At 48.3% G+C, this 17,890-nt stretch overlaps 1 protein-coding gene across 3 annotated transcripts in view; it reads left to right on the top strand.

Annotated features, from left to right (window-relative positions):
- The window catches only part of LAMA5 (laminin subunit alpha 5), an 83,191-nt gene that overhangs the window by 26,973 nt on the left and 38,328 nt on the right, over positions 1-17,890 (top strand). For all 3 annotated transcript variants that reach the window (XR_013776283.1, XM_079321359.1, XM_079321360.1), the window contains exons 3-6: positions 9,130-9,247; positions 12,537-12,655; positions 12,987-13,157; positions 13,578-13,675. Coding sequence is in view for 2 of the 3 variants with exons in the window: in XM_079321359.1 (XP_079177485.1) it covers positions 9,130-9,247; positions 12,537-12,655; positions 12,987-13,157; positions 13,578-13,675 (506 nt within the window). In the remaining variant the exon portion in view is untranslated. The remainder of the gene's footprint in view (positions 1-9,129; positions 9,248-12,536; positions 12,656-12,986; positions 13,158-13,577; positions 13,676-17,890) is intronic.

Below are 17,890 nucleotides of genomic sequence, written 5' to 3' on the forward strand. Positions count from 1 at the left end.
ATTTGGGTTTTGCTAGCCCTGTGGAGAGAGGTCTCCCTCCTGTCTGCATTGCAGGTTTCTCTCTCTGCATGCCTGGGTTTGGGAGGTGTTGAAGGCAGAGTGATGATGAGCAGCAGGAACTGGCTGCAGGGTCACACTGGCTCCAGGGGTATTTAAGACATGTTCAAACAAAAATCCTGTCTTGAAGGATGCTTTTGAAAGCTTCTGAGTATTACATCTCAGGACCTCTGTTCTCAAGTTGAATCCAAACTGGGAACCAGGCATACTCCTTTCTGACTCTGCCTTTGCTTGACAGACTTCTTTCTTTGCTTGGCTTGAAATGCCCTTGGGGGTTCCATATTTGTAGGCTCCCCATCTTTATTGGGGTGTAATTTACCCACAGACAGATTTCAGATTTAGCTTTGGTAAGTTTAGACATCAGCTGTATGGTGTAGGTGCCACTTAATCTGCCACACAAATTGGCCTCAGTACTCCCAAATCTTCAGCAGCCTGTGCTGCTTCCATACAGAAATGGTGCATAAATCAGTGTCCCAGCTGTGCCAGTTTATAACTGCAGAGCAGAAGTAATGAAATGGTATGAAAGGTCAGACCAGATTTTTTAGTGAGGAGCTGTTTGGAGGAAATTAAGGAATTTTGGCCCATGCAGGCTTAAATTCCTGCTTACTTGTGTGGGAGCTTCAGCTCGGAGGAGGCAGCTCTGCTCACAAATCCATCAGAGTTTCGCCTGGATTTTTATTTATAAAGGCTTTCACCTTGCAGGCTGTGGTGGCTTGTAAGGATGGGAGTTGGAGGAGGTGTGAGAAGAGTCTCTGTGCCTCCTTCCAGGCAGGCTCAGGGAGCAGCAGACCTGGGCAGAGCAGCTCTGAGCTCTGCTGTGGGGGTGTGGGCTGGGGCTTTGTCCCAGCTGTGCCCATACATCTGGCTCTGGAATGTGCCATGGTTTCATGGCTTGGTTTCATCACATTCACTGCCAGAGTCACGGATTCCTCCTATATGTTTTAAAAGCAAACAATCCGTGACTGCAGACACTGTTCCCTGTGTGTCAGCACGCAGGCAGCTGGGGGAACACTTCAACCAAATTAACCCAGAGCTGTTCAATTATTCTCCAGGGAAATGAGGAAGATGAGTAGCAGCAACTGATGAACTCTGGGTGAAATCCTCTCAGGGTGGTGATGTCATTGGCAGGTAGAGGAATGAACATGGATTTTTAATGGAATTCTTTTCCTTGTGCTCAAGGTTATAGTTTCTACTTCTACCCTGTTAGATTGCAGATAAACAGGAGGTACCAGGCAGGGCTCTCATTATTCAAAGTATTACAGCTCTTGACTTGGAGCCCATTCCTCTGTGCCCAGCAGCAGATGCCCAGGGGTGCCTTGCAGACAATATCTACAGCTGCTGGGACAGCTTGGCAGTAGGGAAGGGCCTGAACTGGGCTCTCCTCCCAGCTGTGCAGCATGGCCAGTCACTGGGGAAGAGGGGCAGGTTTGTCTTTAAATCTGGAATTCTTCCTCAAGAACTAATGGGTAGATCAGATTTTTTTAGCCACGTGGGGAGAGGCTGTGGTAGTGCCATCCTCTCCTTCATGTCTCCTATCTGTTGTTCAAGTCTTCTTCACAAAGATGATGTGACACCCAGCTGATGTCCTTGAAATACAGGTGTGAGATTGTTCCCTGAGCAAAGGCAGCAGTGGGATCAGCTGCTCTTGAGGAGTGCTGTCCAGTGAACAGGGGCATTGGAGGAGGGCACAGATGGACTTAAAAGGTTCATTTCCAGATCAGTGCCATGCTGGAGCTCAGTGTGAGGTACTGAGCCCTTTGTCCTGGGCACATCTTCCACAACAGAGATGTGTTCCTTGTCTGTGTAGAATTTGCCATGGTAGAGTGGGGCACTCCAAGGAGATTTGTTCATTTCCTTTCAAAGTCTATCTGGCATTAAAAGCTGAGTCAATTCTTTCCCATTAGTTACAAAAAAACCCAACTCTCCTTGTGTGTGGAGTGACAGCTCCCTGAGGAGACTGCCTCTCACAGGCTCAAATAACTGCAGTCAGATGACATCCCTCAAGTCAGGCTTTTTCTTACTAATTTCAGATTTAGGCTGCAAGCACACCAGTTGTATCAGCAAGCTGGAATTCCCTGCTTTTTCTATTTCTAGAAAGGCACTTTTTTCTGTATGTCTAGAAACAACAGTTTCTGCTATGGTGTAGTTTTCATTTTGCTAAAATTAGTCTCAAACTCCTGCTAGTTTAAGGGAGGATAATTAAGGCAGCAGACCCAAGGCCCTTTGAAGATCAGCCTCGAGAACCATGTGGGTTTTTTCCTCTCTCATGAAGTAGGTGGCTGGATTTATTTAGCTGGCTGTATTTGAGTGAGTTCCAGTTAATTTCCTCTAGAATTCCAAATCTTCCTGGGACACCTGCTTATTGCTCACCTGTCTGCATGAAGCTGCTTGCAGGAACTTTGCTTTTTCACTTCTGCACATTGGACAGCACAGCACAAGCACATGGTTCTTCACAGGGAGGGCCATCAGGGCACTTTTTAATGTCTGTAAGAAATTTTTTTCCTTTGAGTCACTTTTTTCCATATCCCTCTTCTCATATAGTACTATATTATACTGGGAGGAAGACCCTGATTTGAACTGCCACTAATCCTGCCAGCTAATTATTAATTCACATATTTGCCCAGATCACACCACTCCAAAAAAACCCAAACTCACACATTCCCAGAAGCTTCCTAGAAGCATTTGATCATCAAGGACAATTGACACCTCAAGGTAAATAGTCTGAGAAGCTGAAATCCTGAATGCTGTCTTATCTCTGCAGCACCAGGAAGTTTTAAGGGCCTCTTTACAGCCACCTCTGTGCTGGGTTTCTGATGGTGTTTGCAGGAGGATTAAAGCAGCTGGAGAGGGTGGGAGTCCTTGTGGTGGGGACACCTGACCTCTCCACATTCCTTGGCCCCAGTCTGTCCTGGGCTGAGCTGGCCTTGCAGACCAGTGCTTGGACCCCTTTACAGGGTGCCCAGGGACAGGGGAGTCCACTTAGCCATTCTCTGAGGGTGTGGTAGCTCAAGTTTGGGCTAAAAAACAAATATTTGAGTCTTGTCTTTAATGGGTTACTTAACACTTTGCCCAGCAACCTAGGAAGTTGCAAAGGCCATCTCAGTCAAGTGCAGGGAATCTCCCAGTGCACAGTGAGAGGGTCGTAGGGCAAAGTCCTTCTCTGTGAGTGACTGCATCCTCATCCCAAGGAATTCCAGCCATCCCCCTCTGCCCTCACCAGTTTTGCTCTGCTGTGACACTTCTGGTTGCCCAAGTGTGGCTGCAGTGACCCTTGGGTGGCTGATCTGAATTCAGGAGGGACCCCCTTGCTGGGATTTCAGCACAGGTTTGTGTTTGACCCTGTGCAGGTTGGTGTCAGCTTCCCTGAATGCTGCACCTGTGGCTCTATTTGCTGTTTGCAGCTCCAGGTAGGCAAAATCCAGGGATTTTACAGGATGTTCCTTTGTGCCTCTCCTCAGTGCCAGCTGGCTGAAGCTGCAGTGGATTGGGCTCCTGCTGCTGCCTTGCTGGAGGTCATTTCTAAACCCTGGCTGTCCAGATCTCAGCACTGCAGGCCACAAGCAAGGGCACTGCTCTGCCCTGCCATCTGCCAAGTGCTGCAGATTTAGTCCCCCAAGGATTTTTGGCAGAAGGTTTGTGTGGCACTGGCAGGGGAAGGACAACTTGTGCAGGAGGATGCTGTGAAGATAAAGCAGTGCTGTGTGTGAAGTTGGTGGACGAGCCAAATCCTTCTCAGAAGTGGTGTTTAAAGAAAAAATCCTTTGTGGAAAATGCTCCATCAGCTGTTCACCTAAGCCAAGCTGCTTAGGAAGGGAACAGGCACTGTTTAGAAAATAACATCATAAAGTACTGGGTTGCTGCTCCTGCTGCTTGTTATGACACTGAGCAGGTTTCATGCTGGCTGGTAGCTCTGAATCTGTGGTTTCATGGAGAGTAGTTTCTTTGATCTCTCTGAATAAAACTCCGGAGTTTTGAGAGAAAAATGTGAAAACTGGTTGGTGCAAAATGGAGTCTCAGTGCTCACCTTGCTCCCCAGCCCTACTGAGGTGTTTAATATTTATCACTTTGCACCTCTGTCCTTCCCCATGGTGAAAGGGATGGGTGATTGTTTCTAAAGCCTGGCTGTGAAAATCTTGAGATACAAGCATAGGGAACCTTCTCATTCAGAACCTTGAAATTCTCCAGGAATAACTTGGAAAAACATAATTTTTAGGACTGATTATTTGAGAGACAGACATAGAAGAAGAACAAGCCAGGAGTTGCTGTGAGGAAAAGAGCAAAATGGGGGCAAAGCATATTTCAGTGCACACCCCTCTTTCAAACACTGACTTTTGTGCTTTTGTGTGTGGGGTTTGTTTGCTCTCAGGCACTTGAGTATTTTATTTTAAAAAAATGACTGGATAAAAAGCTGTCCCCACTTGGAGGGGTAGCACCTTTGTTTGCTGCCTGAAAGGGTTGAAGTAGTTCTTGTGTGATTGAAAATAAAAAGTAAGCACACACTAAATGTGAGAGATTTTATTAAAGGATTTTGATGGATGGGCTGGGGAGAAATAAATCTGCTGCAGGACTGCAGAAGCTCAGCAGGAGGACAGCCAGTTGTTAATGAGTAAATTCTCTGCTTCCATGAGAATAAATGATTACAGGCAAAGGATGCAAAAGGGGCAGATCACTGACCTAGAGAAATTCAAAGTGAGCCAGAAGCTCTCTGCCTTTCCAGGGCTTTTCTACCTCCTGCACATTTGCTTGTGGGGATAAAAGGTGCACAAAAAGGCACCTTATTAGCTTTAGCTGGTGCCAGTGATGAGGTGCCAGCACTGCTGAGTGTTCCAAGGCTGATTCCTGGCAGCTGAGCAGCCACTCTCCCCAGCCATGGACAGAGGTGACCTGTGATCCCAGAGAGCTGCTTTTCCCTGGCACTGTGGATTGATAACCCCATCCAGGCTCTGGCATCTCCACGTTTTCCAGGTGGGCTTGTGGCTGCAGTGATGGACCAGGCAGTGCCTGGGGGATGGATGGGCTCGGGAGGGAGCAAAATCATTAGATTTTTTTGAAAGTGGGAAAAATAAATTAACTTCTCCACACTTTCCATAGCAGTTCTTTTTCTGCTTTTCCTGCTTCTAGTTTTTGCAGATGTCTGGAGCTGCTATGCAGTGAGCCAGACTGGGGTTCTGAATGCACCAAAAGGCTGCAGGTGCCTGCTGAGGGTGTCCTGAAGCCCTTTGTGTGTATCCAGGAGGCCTCATGTGCCCCTAAACAGTGGGAATTACTGCTGAGCATCTGCTCAGCAGGTCCATCCCAGGAAATTCCAGGTGTGGGGATGAGCAGTGCTGGTACTGGGGTATGGAGCAGTGGGTAGGGAGAGATGGACTGCTTTGCTTTTACATGGTGCTGTTTTCATAACTCAATGCTAAAGGTAATTGATCAGTCCTGTGGAAAATCAGGAAATGATTCACTGTATAAATTCTTCCTGCAGGGTCCAGGGCTGGGAGCAGAGCTGGGTTAGCTCCCAGCCAGCACAGCCTGCTCAGACCTTTCAATCCCAGAAGCAAAAGAGCCCTTCTTGCTGCTGGTGAAAATGTAGTTGTCAGTATTACAACAATGTGAAGATTTATTTTGGTTGTTGAATGTTTGTATGGCTTTGAGGTGCCTTGAATTATCACTGAGACTTCCCCACAGCTCCCTCACCAAAGCAACACAGAATAAAAACCTGGTCCAGCTTGTTGTCTTCTTCCCACATGTGGAAAAGTGAAATCCTTTCTTGAGGAAAGGAATGGAGAAGAAATGTGTGAGTTTGCCATCATGTGCTGCTTACACAGAAGGATGGATGAACAAAGGGACAGAGCATGTGCTGCTCCCAAAGCAGCTGAGTTTCTCCTGACTCTCTGGAATCTATTTATTCTCTTTAAGTCTTTGCACTGTCACAGGGCAGTAATCAGGATTATATTTTAATGGCATTTTGGTGCTAGATAAAGCTGCCCACTATCTAAAGACACAAATGGATGGGATGTTGGACACAGAGGAATTGGCCTCATCCCCATCTTCCCCTTCTGGCTCCAGCACTTGTTCCATCCTTCCAGCAATGGGGCAGCTGCAAGTGATTGTTACTAAGGAAACTTGATTCAAAATCACCAACAGCAACATCAACTACTTGTAGAGATGTTACTATTTTTGAAGAAATCTGGTTACTAATTAAAGTAGTGTCAGAATTTCCTGGCTGGAAAGTTGTTTTATGAAATTCCAGAGAGTGGTCAAAGGTTGGTCTGTACCTGGCATATTTTCAGAAGTAAGGAGAATAAGGGATCTTCCTGCCTGAGCATCAAGTCTGGTGTTTCACTTCTTTTCTCCACGAAGGGGAAAAAAATGTCCTAAGTGGCTGGGGAGCACAGAGATTTTTATTCATCTGACTGATAATAGGAGCTAAATAAAGGCTTTGGAAAAAAAACACCAACCATTTCCCTTGCAATATTGGTTGGGCAGAACTGTACTGGAACTAAACATGGAATGAAAAGTCTGGCTTTTCTGCCAGCTCTATTTTTAGAGCTACTCTCCATCTTTGCATCTGAGTTTTCTCAGCAGATGCACTGGAAACAGTCAATTTGCTGTTATTTTTTCTGGCCAGGCTGTGATACTCTGCAAGATAAGGATGTTGGATGGAGGGGCAGGGGACTCCAGACTGGACAAAAATCCCCCTGAATACCAGGACATGGGTCTTGTTCCAGGTTTGGGGTCACTGGGGTCACAGACTCCTGAAAATTTTCTGTCCTCCATTGGGAAATAGCCTTCCATGCTGGAAGAGGAGTGGCTGTGCAGTGTTGGCTGCCTTATTTGTGTCCCAGGATTGCAGTCACAACTGGAATAAGATTGAGCAGCAGTAACAGCACACAGCAGTTGGATTTGGGTATGGAGACAGGAGTTGTGTTTGGCTTTGAGGGCAAATATCTGCTCTGTCTTTCAGCTGAGGTATTACAGATGGTCCAGACATACCCAGCAAGAACCCAGAGGTTCTTGTGCCTGAGATCAGAGCATGTACAGGTATTGAGCCACAGGGAGTTTTGTCCAGCTACAGGCAGTGCTAGATTCCAGCAGGAGCATTGATTTATTCCCTGCAGAATAAATCTGGAGGAGGGTTTAGAGTGGAGGGAAGGTGTAACTTCACAGGCTGGTGTTCAGCCCTGTTCCCATGCCAAGAGGCAGATGTTGAGCTGTGAGAACTGGTCCTGCAGAGAAAGCAGCTGCCTGAGCTGAAGCCTCTTGGGCTTCATATCCAGTAACAGCTTTGCTGGGAGGGTAAGCAGGCAGAAAAAAGCTGCTCCTGAAAAAAGCTTGGTCTTGCATGCCTTGACAGCATGTATGCTGCTGAGGGGAACTGGGGCAGCATTGAGGTCTGTGTTCTCAGTTTTTGAAAAGGATGCCTGTTTCCCCCTTGGCTGGGCTTGAAAGTCTTTTGGCAGCAGACAGCTGAATTGGGTGACCACTTTGGTTTCTTTATTCTGGATGGCACCAGTCCTTAGCAGTGCAAACCCTGAGAGTAGTGACAGATCCCACCCTCCTGCCCATTCCCAGCTGGAGAGCAGCCTCTGTCCTGCTGTGTTTGATCTTCATGTGGATTTCCCAGCTGGATCTGGTTCCCTCCTCCCTGAGCATCTCTCAAGCCCCCTTAGTCTACACCCAGGTGTGTTTTCAGGTGTCACCAGCCTGCAGTGGGAGCCAATCCCCCTGGTAAGTGGAGGAGAGGCTGCTCCAGAGCCAGAGGAACATTTGGGAATATCCTGAGGAGGTTTTTGCCTGAATATCCTGCTGAGGGGGGAACAGAGCTGCTGCCAGTCCCCAGGGCTGCCCCCTTACTCTATATCTGCACACCAGCACTCAGACCCCTTGTCTGACTGACCCCAGCAAGATCCTTGCTTTACAGATGCCTTGGCAGATTTAAATACCTCTTTCTTGTTTCTTCTGACCTTTACTTGCCCAAGCTGTGGACTGTCAGGGCTGTTTTGGAGGCATGTTATCATTAATATATGTCCTGTGGCTCAATGTGTGTGGCCAGGGCAGGGCTGAGGTGCTGGCTGCTGTTCTGGCTCTCCTGCATGGCTGAGATGGGCACAGATCTGTCCTTCTCCTCCCCTTGCAGAAATGTCCCTCTGGATACTTTAGGGGGTTGTATGCTCATACAGCCTCAGCATGAGGAGGGACTCCTGAGCTATAAATCTCTGTCTTTCAAGCACTAAACTCCCTTTTGAATTTTTTTGACATTAGGAATTTCCTCTGATAAGAGAGCTTTATTTGCCTTTAAATATCACTTTGTGACAGGATGATGGAGTGGGGATTCTTGGAGCGAGCCTGTGCCAGCCGGGGAAGGGAAATTCTGCTGGGGCTTTTGTTTCTCTCTAGCACTGACATTGTAGCTCTTTTAAGACTAGGTTTATTTTATACTTGGCAGGAGTGTGTGTGTGCACATGTCATTGTCCAGACAAATGGGAGCAGCCCAGTGTTGGAGCTGTGCTGGAGCCAAGTGGGTCTCCTGCTCTCCCCTCCCTGTGGCACCTGGGGAAGAGGAGCTGTGCTGGGATTTTTCTGAAACAGAATTCAAAACACAGGTTGTGTTGGTGGAGCAGGGCTGGTATGTGGAATGTCTTCAAAAATCAGAAAGAAGGATTTTGTGGTACTGTCTGCAAGGTGGTACAGTTGGATATTCTTGGCTGGCAGGCCAGTGTGTCACCTGTTACCCAAGAACAGCCCGAAAGCCAAGTCCCCAGGGCAGCACTGTAAACCAGCAACTGGTTTGTAATGCACCTCAGACTAAGCCTGAGGTGTCTGCCAGCACAACCTGAGTGCAGCCTGTAGCCACAAAGTCTGAGCTGTGTTTGCATTCAGTGATTCAGTGATCTGGCTCTCTGCAGCAGCCGTGTTGTATCACCATCCCTTTAGATACGGAGGATTTCGCTCCACAGGCTGCTTGTGAGCAGCAGGAGCTGCTGAGTGCCAGCTCATTTGTTCCTCTTGGATCCCATGAAGTTCTCTCTGCTTTTCAGGATGCCTCAAGCAGCCAACTAACTCTGTGTTCCTTTCTTTCAGCTCTTCCACGTAGCATATGTCCTGATCAAGTTTGCCAATTCCCCTCGTCCTGACCTCTGGGTGTTGGAGCGATCAACTGATTTTGGCCTCACCTACGAGCCCTGGCAGTATTTTGCCTGTGAGTATGGCAGGGGGCTGTGGTGAAGATCACTCTGTGCAAATACAGGGTTGGGTTTGAGGCTGTTCTTGTGTCATTGCTGTGATGCAGCACATCTTCTGTTTCGTCTGCCCAATAAGGCTGAAAGAGTTGAGGGTAAAATGCTCATCAGGACAGGAGAACTATTTTGCTCTCTAGTACTAAATGTATTTTTTAAAACACTGTTGTGACATGTATGGGGGTGCTAAAGTTGGCACCAGTGTCTGCAGTTGGGTGTTGCTGATCTACATCTGAAGGTGAGATTTCTTATCATCTCCTCCCTACCCTCCTCTTTCTGGCTCTTCCCTGTACCATCCCAGACTGTATTTCAGCTTCTCCAGAAGCCAAGCAGCAGCTCACTTTCAAGTGGCTGTTATCACAGAAAAGTCTGGATGCAGAAAACATTCCCCTGTGCTTATCAGTACCAGAGATTGGATCCAGGCTGTGCAGGGCAGGAGCCACTGTCCTTCTGCTGTGCAAGGTGGGATCAGAGACAGCTGGCTGGAAAGGAGATCCAGTCTGTGCATTTGGCTTCCCAGTTCTCTGATTAAAACCTTAAGAAACAGCTGGTTCTATAAAACTCTCCTCCCAGAGGGTCTGTGTGGTAGCTGGATGCTGAGGAACTTGTTAACCAGCAGCTCCTCCCAGAAGCAGCACAGTAATTGGGAGAAGATGTGAGTTAAGATCTACAGCCAGAGTTTAAAACCTGGCAAGAAAGGACTTGGGAGCACTCAGAGCCTTGTCCTGGGCTGTCCCTAAAGGCTCATATTTCTGGCTTACCTGTCAGGCTGTGCTTTGGATTTCTGGCCTCCTCTTGTGCTGCCAGAAAGAGCTGCAGGCATTCTACTACTGTGCCTTAGCATGGCAGATCCTCCCTGGGGCTGGTGTTTTTCTCTCTGCTGTGTGCTAGTAGGGAATTACTGCTGTCAAATTCCTGCTTTGCTTTTTTCTGTCTTCTCTGAGAATTTCTTTGCCAGCTCTGAAGCCTCTCCTGGGGCCTATTACATGTTCCTGCATGGTCTGGGGCTGCACAGGGAGCTCTTGCCCCACTGGCCTGTTCCTGTGTGTGGTGGCAGTGCTGCAACATCTGGAGTCCCTTCCCTCCCAAAACATCAGGCCCTGCTACCACTCCCCTGGAGAAATGACGTGCAGTGACACAGCCCAATGGAAAATTCCCATGGAAATAAAGAGGTGGCTGCTCCAAAACCTGCCAGTTTTGTGAGCACAAGAAGTCCTCTGCAGAGGTTTATTTTTGTCACGGGGAATTCTGTAGGTGGTCTAATAAAAACACTCCCAGGTCAGTACCAGGGTTAAAAGCAGCTGGCAGGAATGCAGGGTTTCTTCAGAGCAGCCAGTGAGCCTTGCCAGGGGTGACTCTGTGGCACTGTCCCTCCCTGCTCATCATCACAGGAAGTACCAAGGTGATTTTGGGCTTAGCTCTGTGGGAGGAGGGAGAAGTGACTGCTGGGTGAGGCTCTGTCCTTGTCTGTTTCCTTAAAGCACTACTGGAGTTTAAGGCTAATGGGTTACTCTGTTTTAGCTCAGAAATGCCCAGCTTCTGGCTCACATGCAGATTTTGCAATAACTGGAGGAGTTTTTTGGTTTTCCTGACTAGCTCCTTGGGCTGAGCATCCTGTCTCCATGCAGCCGTGGCAGTGCTCTGGAAATCAATCATCTCGAGCCAGTAGTGACAGGTTCCTTGCCTGGGGCTTTAAAAATAAATTGCCTTTTAAAAAGCACCTGGTGAAGCAGACCTTGGCGGCCAGAGACCTGATGTTAAATATTTCCACATCTTCCTGTGGATGCAACTGAGCTCTTGCTGTTGCCAAAACAGTGTTTCCCAGAGCAAGGCCACATTCTGGAGACAAGGTGTGGATGGGTGCAAGCCAGAGGTGAAGACAGGGAGGCAGAAATTCTCTGCTTCCCCTTTGCTGTTCCTTCTGCCTGGCTCAGCCTACCCATGCAGCACATGGAGTGGGAGACCTGCCTTCTGCAGGCACACTGAGACAGATTTTGGAGGATTATTCCCATGAATTGGGTTAACATTTCCCCTTCAGTTTCCTGTGTGAGCTGAGCAGCGCTGGCAGGAACAGGAGATTGTGTTGGCTCTGCCTTTTCTTCCTTTTACTCCCCATGGTAACACCCTCAGGAGCACTGCAGTGACATTCACTTCAGCACACTCTGCTGTGAGCTGCTGGCACAGGTGAAAGGGGAGTGGGAAGGAGCAGCAGCCTTTGTCCAGGCTCTTGGTGAGGAAACAGTCCCTGAGAGTAGCACTGTGTAGGTTTTTGTAGGGTAGATGTAGGTGCTCACCACCCTGCACAATGCAGCCCTGAGCTGCCCCAGCAGTGGTTTGGTTGGCTCTGCCAGCACAGGGATGTCACACATCCTGGGGACAGGGGTGCTGGACTTGCAGGAGCAGTTGTAGTGGGAAGCCAGGCCATTCCTGTAGCTGCAAGGAGAGTCTTGGCATTCAGTGTCCCCAGAGCAGGTCACCAAGCCAGCAGAGTGGCTGCCTGGTGATGCCTGTTCCCTGGCTTTATCCAGCCTTGCATTGCCACTTAGTGGCAGGAGCCCTCGTTTGCTGTCCCCAAGGAGTGGTTCTTGGTGGCTTTGGCATTTCTGGTTTGTGGCATTGGTTTAAGAGCAGAGTTCAGAGTGAGGTGTGAGGAGGGGACCTGCAGTTTTTGGGAGAGGCAGAGCAATGACTTGCAGAATATTTGCTTGTTCCCCTTGCCCAGTGGGAGATACCCCAGCAGTGACTGTGGCTTGTGGTTGCTCCCTTGGCTTTGGGACTGACCCATAAAGTTCAGGAGCCACATGAAATGATGGTGCAGCTCCTGCATCAGGAGCAGAGCTCTGGCAGCAAAGAGCTCTTTTGCAGTTCAGTGGAAGCAGTGTAGCAAATCCACTTCCAGCAAGGCAACAGATTGAGGCCAGAGTTAAATCTCAGGCTGGTTAAACTGTGAGCTTAATGCCAAAATTGAGGAGTTTCTATGCAGGTGATGGCAGTAGGTGCAGTGACTATTCTCTTTTACTTCAGGGAGGTGATTTAGGGGGTTTTCTGCCTGTTACTGTTAGAGTGACATCTCCCTCAGTGGAGGACATATATTTAGCCATGACAGACTTAATGACACAAAGCAATCTCTATGTGGTAAATGCTTAACAAAGATTATACACCCATCTCTCCTGTGGTCAGCGTGGGAAAATCCATAGAGAGCTGGGAATTGTTCCTTTTCTCTCACTGCTCTCATCTCTGGTTGATGAACAGCTTCCAAGAGGGACTGCATTGAGAAGTTTGGCCAGCACACTGTGGACCGTATCACCAGGGATGACCATGCCATCTGCACCACTGAATACTCCCGGATCGTGCCTTTGGAGAATGGGGAGGTGAGCAGCTGCCTGTTTCCATCTCCTGGGGTTTGCAGGCTTACTCAGTGGCTGTTGGTACTCCTGTTTCCATCTCCTGGGGTTTGCAGGCTTACTCAGTGGCTGTTGGTACTTGTTTATAGGCTCTCTCTCCATTTTTGGATGCCACTGAAAGTGTTCAGTTAAACCAAATGAGATTGACAGATAACTGATCCAGTCATCTGGAAGACTGGGCTCAGCTGAGGGACAGATTAATTTCCTCCCACCCCACAGGATTGCACAAATTTGTTCCACTAGACCAGGTTGCTCAGTGCCCAGTCCAACCTGGCCTTTTCCCTGCTCCCACTGACAGATTGTTGTCTCTCTGGTGAACGGGCGCCCTGGAGCCATGAACTTCTCCTACTCTCCTCTGCTGCGGAATTTCACCAAAGCCACCAACATCCGCCTGCGCTTCCTGCAGACCAACACTCTGCTGGGACACCTGATGGGCAAAGCTCTGAGGGACCCCACGGTCACAAGGAGGGTAAGGCAGCCCTTGAGACCTCCTGCTGCTGAGGTGGAGCTGTGCAGGTCACCTCTGGGGAGAGGACAGCCTGGGGGATTTTCTCTCTGTCTTGCACCCCCTGAAGCTGAAGGCATCTGCAGCAGATACTGCTGTGGCTGGAGGCTGCTTGGGAAGACACCAACAGTGTAAAACTGGGAAACACCTCTTGGTGTCACATGTGGCCTTCTGGCTGTGCTGGAAGCATCCCACTCGTAGGTAATGGTTCTGTTAGAGGTGGTGGATCTTACCATAGGCAGATACAGCAGCCTGCAAGGTTGCTATAAGGGAAATATCCCAACACATCATTTTACTGGATAAAGTCCTGCTGGATTTTGAGCAGAATGGTTATGAATCTGATTTGTATAAACAGTAATGGCCAACTTTCCTTGTGCTCTCCAGTATTACTACAGCATCAAGGATATCAGCATTGGAGGGCGCTGTGTCTGCCACGGCCACGCAGATGTCTGTGATGCCAAAGACCCCAACGACCCTTACAGGTACCTTTTGCAAAAATCCTTTAGCTGTGTGAAAGCATCTGAATTACTGTTCTAAGAGTGAAAGATGATACCAGTGTTAGTTGTGTCCTGTCCTAAGCTTGCAGTGGTGCCACCACTGCTGTTCGTGTCTCTGCTCTGAGAAAGAAGCAGAAAGTGCTCCAGACAAAGTAGCAAAAATCACACATTTTGTCAGACTATTTTTCAGCCAGATCAGCTCCCTGGTGAAGTTTCCTTGTCCATGACTTTGCCCACTGGAGCAGAATGTGAGCATAAGAAGGGATACTGATGTAGAACAGGGAGGTTTCCCATCAAAGTCCTGGGATAATTTCTGAACTTGTGCAGAGAAGTCTGTTGCTTCCCATGTGCCTTCTTAAGCATTGGGACAGTGCTCTCATAAATAAATGGTCCCCCATGAAACCACAGACTGCTTCCCATTTCTACTCATAAGAACCATAGATTGGTTATGTACATATCTGAACAACCCTTTGCAAAAGAGCAACAGTGTGTAAAGAAGTTACATTTTGGCTAATGGAACTTCCCATCTGCCTTGGCAACTTGGAGTGCCAAAGAGCTGCTTCAGACCATGGAAGTATTGCTTTTAGCCATCTGTTTGCAGCTTGAATGTTGCCTTTATGAAAGGGATGGGTAGATTCAGCTGGACGAGGGGAGCTTGTATTTCTTTCTCATCAGGATCATGTAGAACTTTTGGATCATCTGAAATAAAATTCCAGGGAGTCCCAGCCAAGGTTAAAGCTGTTAAGTATTAAAACAAAGATGTATTGGTAAGCAAGCCTGGCTGAATGTGCCAAACTCTCTGACAAAAGGAAGTTCATAAATATTTGAATGTACAGTTCCTTGTGTTTTAGACATTGGTGTTGCTGGATGCAAAGTGCACCTGTGTGCTGGGGCAAAAGTGATTCTTTAACATGGAAATGCCAGGATCTTTCTTGGGTGTATCAATGGTACATGGGGCCCTTCAAGAAGGGAGGGAAAGCTGAGCAAGGAGAGGTGTGTTGGATATCCTTGTTCAATGCCACTTCTGTTTGCAACCATCTCTGTCTCCCAAAATTCCTCTTCTCCACTCTCATTTGGATGCATTTGGCATCTTCACTCTTGGCTCCAGGCTGTTCTGTGATGTTGCAGCACATGTTGGTGAGCAGCTGTTGCATTTCACCCAGAGCAGATCACGCTGGCCTGAGGGAGAAAACATTTCCTACTTGTGTACTTTGTACAGTCAGAACATAACAGCTGTAAGTCCTTTGGGATACAGCAGGAAAAGGTGCTGGAGTAATAGATCTTCTCATGGCATTGCTGTACCCTTCAGCAAGCCCAGGAGCACAGGCAAGTCAGCAGAAATCTGATACTTTCAGTGGAGAAAATGAGTAATTGATGAAATGCTGCCTTTTTCCAGGCTCTGGGAGCAGCTGTGTCCAGCCTTCCATTGAAGTGGGCACTGCTGGGCAGGATCCCAGCCCTCCTGCCCTGACACAGCCCAGAACCAGCTTGGGGGTATCTGTAATGCAACATCAGCTGGGGCTCAGACACACTGTCCCCTTGAGACACAGCCCCAGCTTCCAGGAACTTGTCATGTCTTCAGCAATCTGTGCCCTCTGCACATGTCCTGCCTCTTCAGAATCTGATGTGTGACAGCAGCTGGGCAAGGAAATGCAAATAAAGGGATGTAGGTTTGCCTGGCTCTGTTAAAAATCCCACAGTCTCAGCCTGCTGGGGGAGTTTCTGCTGCTCATTTTAACTTCTCTCTTCTGCACATCCCCATGTTTCTTGTGCCTGTTGCTCAGAAAGGCAGGATGAGCACTTTGATAGAGGTGAGGTGAGCTAGAAATCTTGGCAAAGACTTCAGGACATGATGAAGCATGTGCATGAGCTGACTTCCTAGCCATATATTCATGCAACTGAGGAAAGTTTGTGTGAAGTGCCAAGCTACAGAGGCTGCAGATCCAGCTGTGTGGAGCTGACAGCACATCTGGGCCCTTTGTGAGTGTTTGCAGGGACCTGTGAGCAGGTACAGCCTCCTCAAGGCTCTCTGCACTTCTCACAGCTTTCTCTCTTGGCCCTAAATTGGAATGGGCTGAATGAAGCAGAGGGAAGGAATGTTCTCCTGGTAAAAGGTGAATACCAGCAGGATGAGGCACAGCCCTTTCTGCTGGCAAACCCTTGGAGCAGTGAGATAAGAATCATCAGGAACCTGGCTTCGAGAACCCAGACAAGAGTTGTGTGTTAGGAATCTGAGTAAACTCAGAAGATCCCTGCAAGGGTTCTGCATCAGTCTGGTAAGAGCAGCTGTTGCTGTGGCTTCACTGCCCTGCCTCAGATGCCACAAGCAGGAGGGGAGACAAACAGAGACTCCAGCTGCTCCTTCTGTGCCTGATGCTGGAGATAACCACCAAGAGAGCAGCAGCCTGGCTGGTAGAAGCACATCTATAGATGAAGGATGCTTTCTCACTGCTGGATCCTGAACTCAAACTTCCCCTTTCTCATTTGGAAGGGAAGGCACCATGTGTGCCAGAAGATTTGTGCCATCTGCCAGTCTCTTTTTGCAGGTGGTTTTTTCTCCATACAGTCGGACACAGAGGAAAGGGCTTTTTTTTTTTTTTTTCCTTGATTGTGCTCCTCAGATGTCCCAGCCAAATCCAGATGCTGTAGTGTTTGTGTGCTGCTCTCAGTTCTGCCACAGCTGCTCACTGGAAACTGTTTAGTCTCTGCTATTGAGCATCAATTCCAGCGGGAAGACTGCGGTTTCATTTCTTACAGCAGGATGACCAGGAAATGTGTGCTATGTGAACACAGCCTCTCCCTCTTCTTTCTTGTGTATACTCAATCAATGAAACATGTAAATATTGTAGTTTATGCACATTTGTCTGTAATTCATTAGCAGCACAGACCAGCACAAGGTGCAGTAGAGCTGTGATAGATGAGCTCTCTGAGAGGTCATTGCTAACTCTGAGCAGCAGAGACTAAATAAATACCTCCTTCTCCATCTGAAATGAGCATCTTTACTCATGCAGTGCCATCTTCTTGCATTCTGGGAATTGAACCAGTACTTTTTAAACCTCTTGAACGTTAATGAGCCTGGGGTGTGTGGCTGGAACCACGTCCTCCAGTCAGGGAGACTAACACTGCTCAGCAGATTTAGAAGTTCTCTGGCTCAGTGTCCATCTTTCTCCATATGTGTGTATAAGGATCTTAATCTTGATCTCCAGCTGCTGCCATGGAAAGAAACCATAACATTTTGTTTCCTTGCAAGTGCTGAGTGGTAGTCAGCCAGGTGAGAGGTCTGTAGGGGGTTGCATTCCAGAGACACAGCCAAGGTTTGCCACTCATTGAGACTCCCCCTTGGGTCTGCAGAACACTTGAAGAACAAAGTTCTTAGTGAGTATTTCAGGGCAGTTTTCTGCCACTTAAGCCCCAGCCAGGGGTTCAGTTTCATGCCTGGACTCTGCCAGCTACAGCCCAGCCTGTGAATGTGGGAAGGGACAGGGCATGACAAGTGCTGAGAGAACTGACTGCAGCCAAGTGTCCCGTGGCATCTGCAAGGGAAGGGCTGGCAGCAGCACTGGGACCTTCTGCCTCTCAACCCCTCTGCCTAAAAGCAAACATGCTGAGTGTGGATCCTGCTTGCATTACCCCAAAATTTCAGGTCATTCCATATTTCATTAAAATGAGGTCACTTGTCCTGCACTGCTGCCTCTGTCTGGCAATTCACTATACATAGACTTGCAGGTCTCACATCTTAATGTTACGTGTAGGTGGAAACTGTAGCACTCAGCTCCGTGCAGAGTGTCTGCACTCCTACACTTCACCCTGAATGACTGCTCCTTTTGTTTCTAACGTTTAAAAAAAATTACATTTATTTTTAAACACACTGCTTTTGAATGGAAAAGCATTGGAGGAGGGAGAGATGGGAGTGGCAGACTGGCCCTGAGGGGAAATGAGTAATTGCACAGATAAAAGCTGGAACATGCTGTATTATCCATAAGTCTAATACAACAGAAAGCGTTTGTGTTGGATGGGAATTGCCTAGTGCTAAGTGGAGGTTTTGGGGCTGATGTCACTGACGTTAATGAATCACCCTTGCGGGGCAGGGACGGATCCACCGGGTGCTGCCGAGATTCCTCCAGAGCTGCCTGTTTACCCAGCACAGCCCTTCCTGGAGAGCAGGAGCTGCAGTGCATGGGGAGCCTGGCGCCAGCATCC

This window comes from Erithacus rubecula (genome assembly GCF_903797595.1).
Source record: "Erithacus rubecula genome assembly, chromosome: 18".
Classification (NCBI taxonomy): domain Eukaryota; kingdom Metazoa; phylum Chordata; class Aves; order Passeriformes; family Muscicapidae; genus Erithacus; species Erithacus rubecula.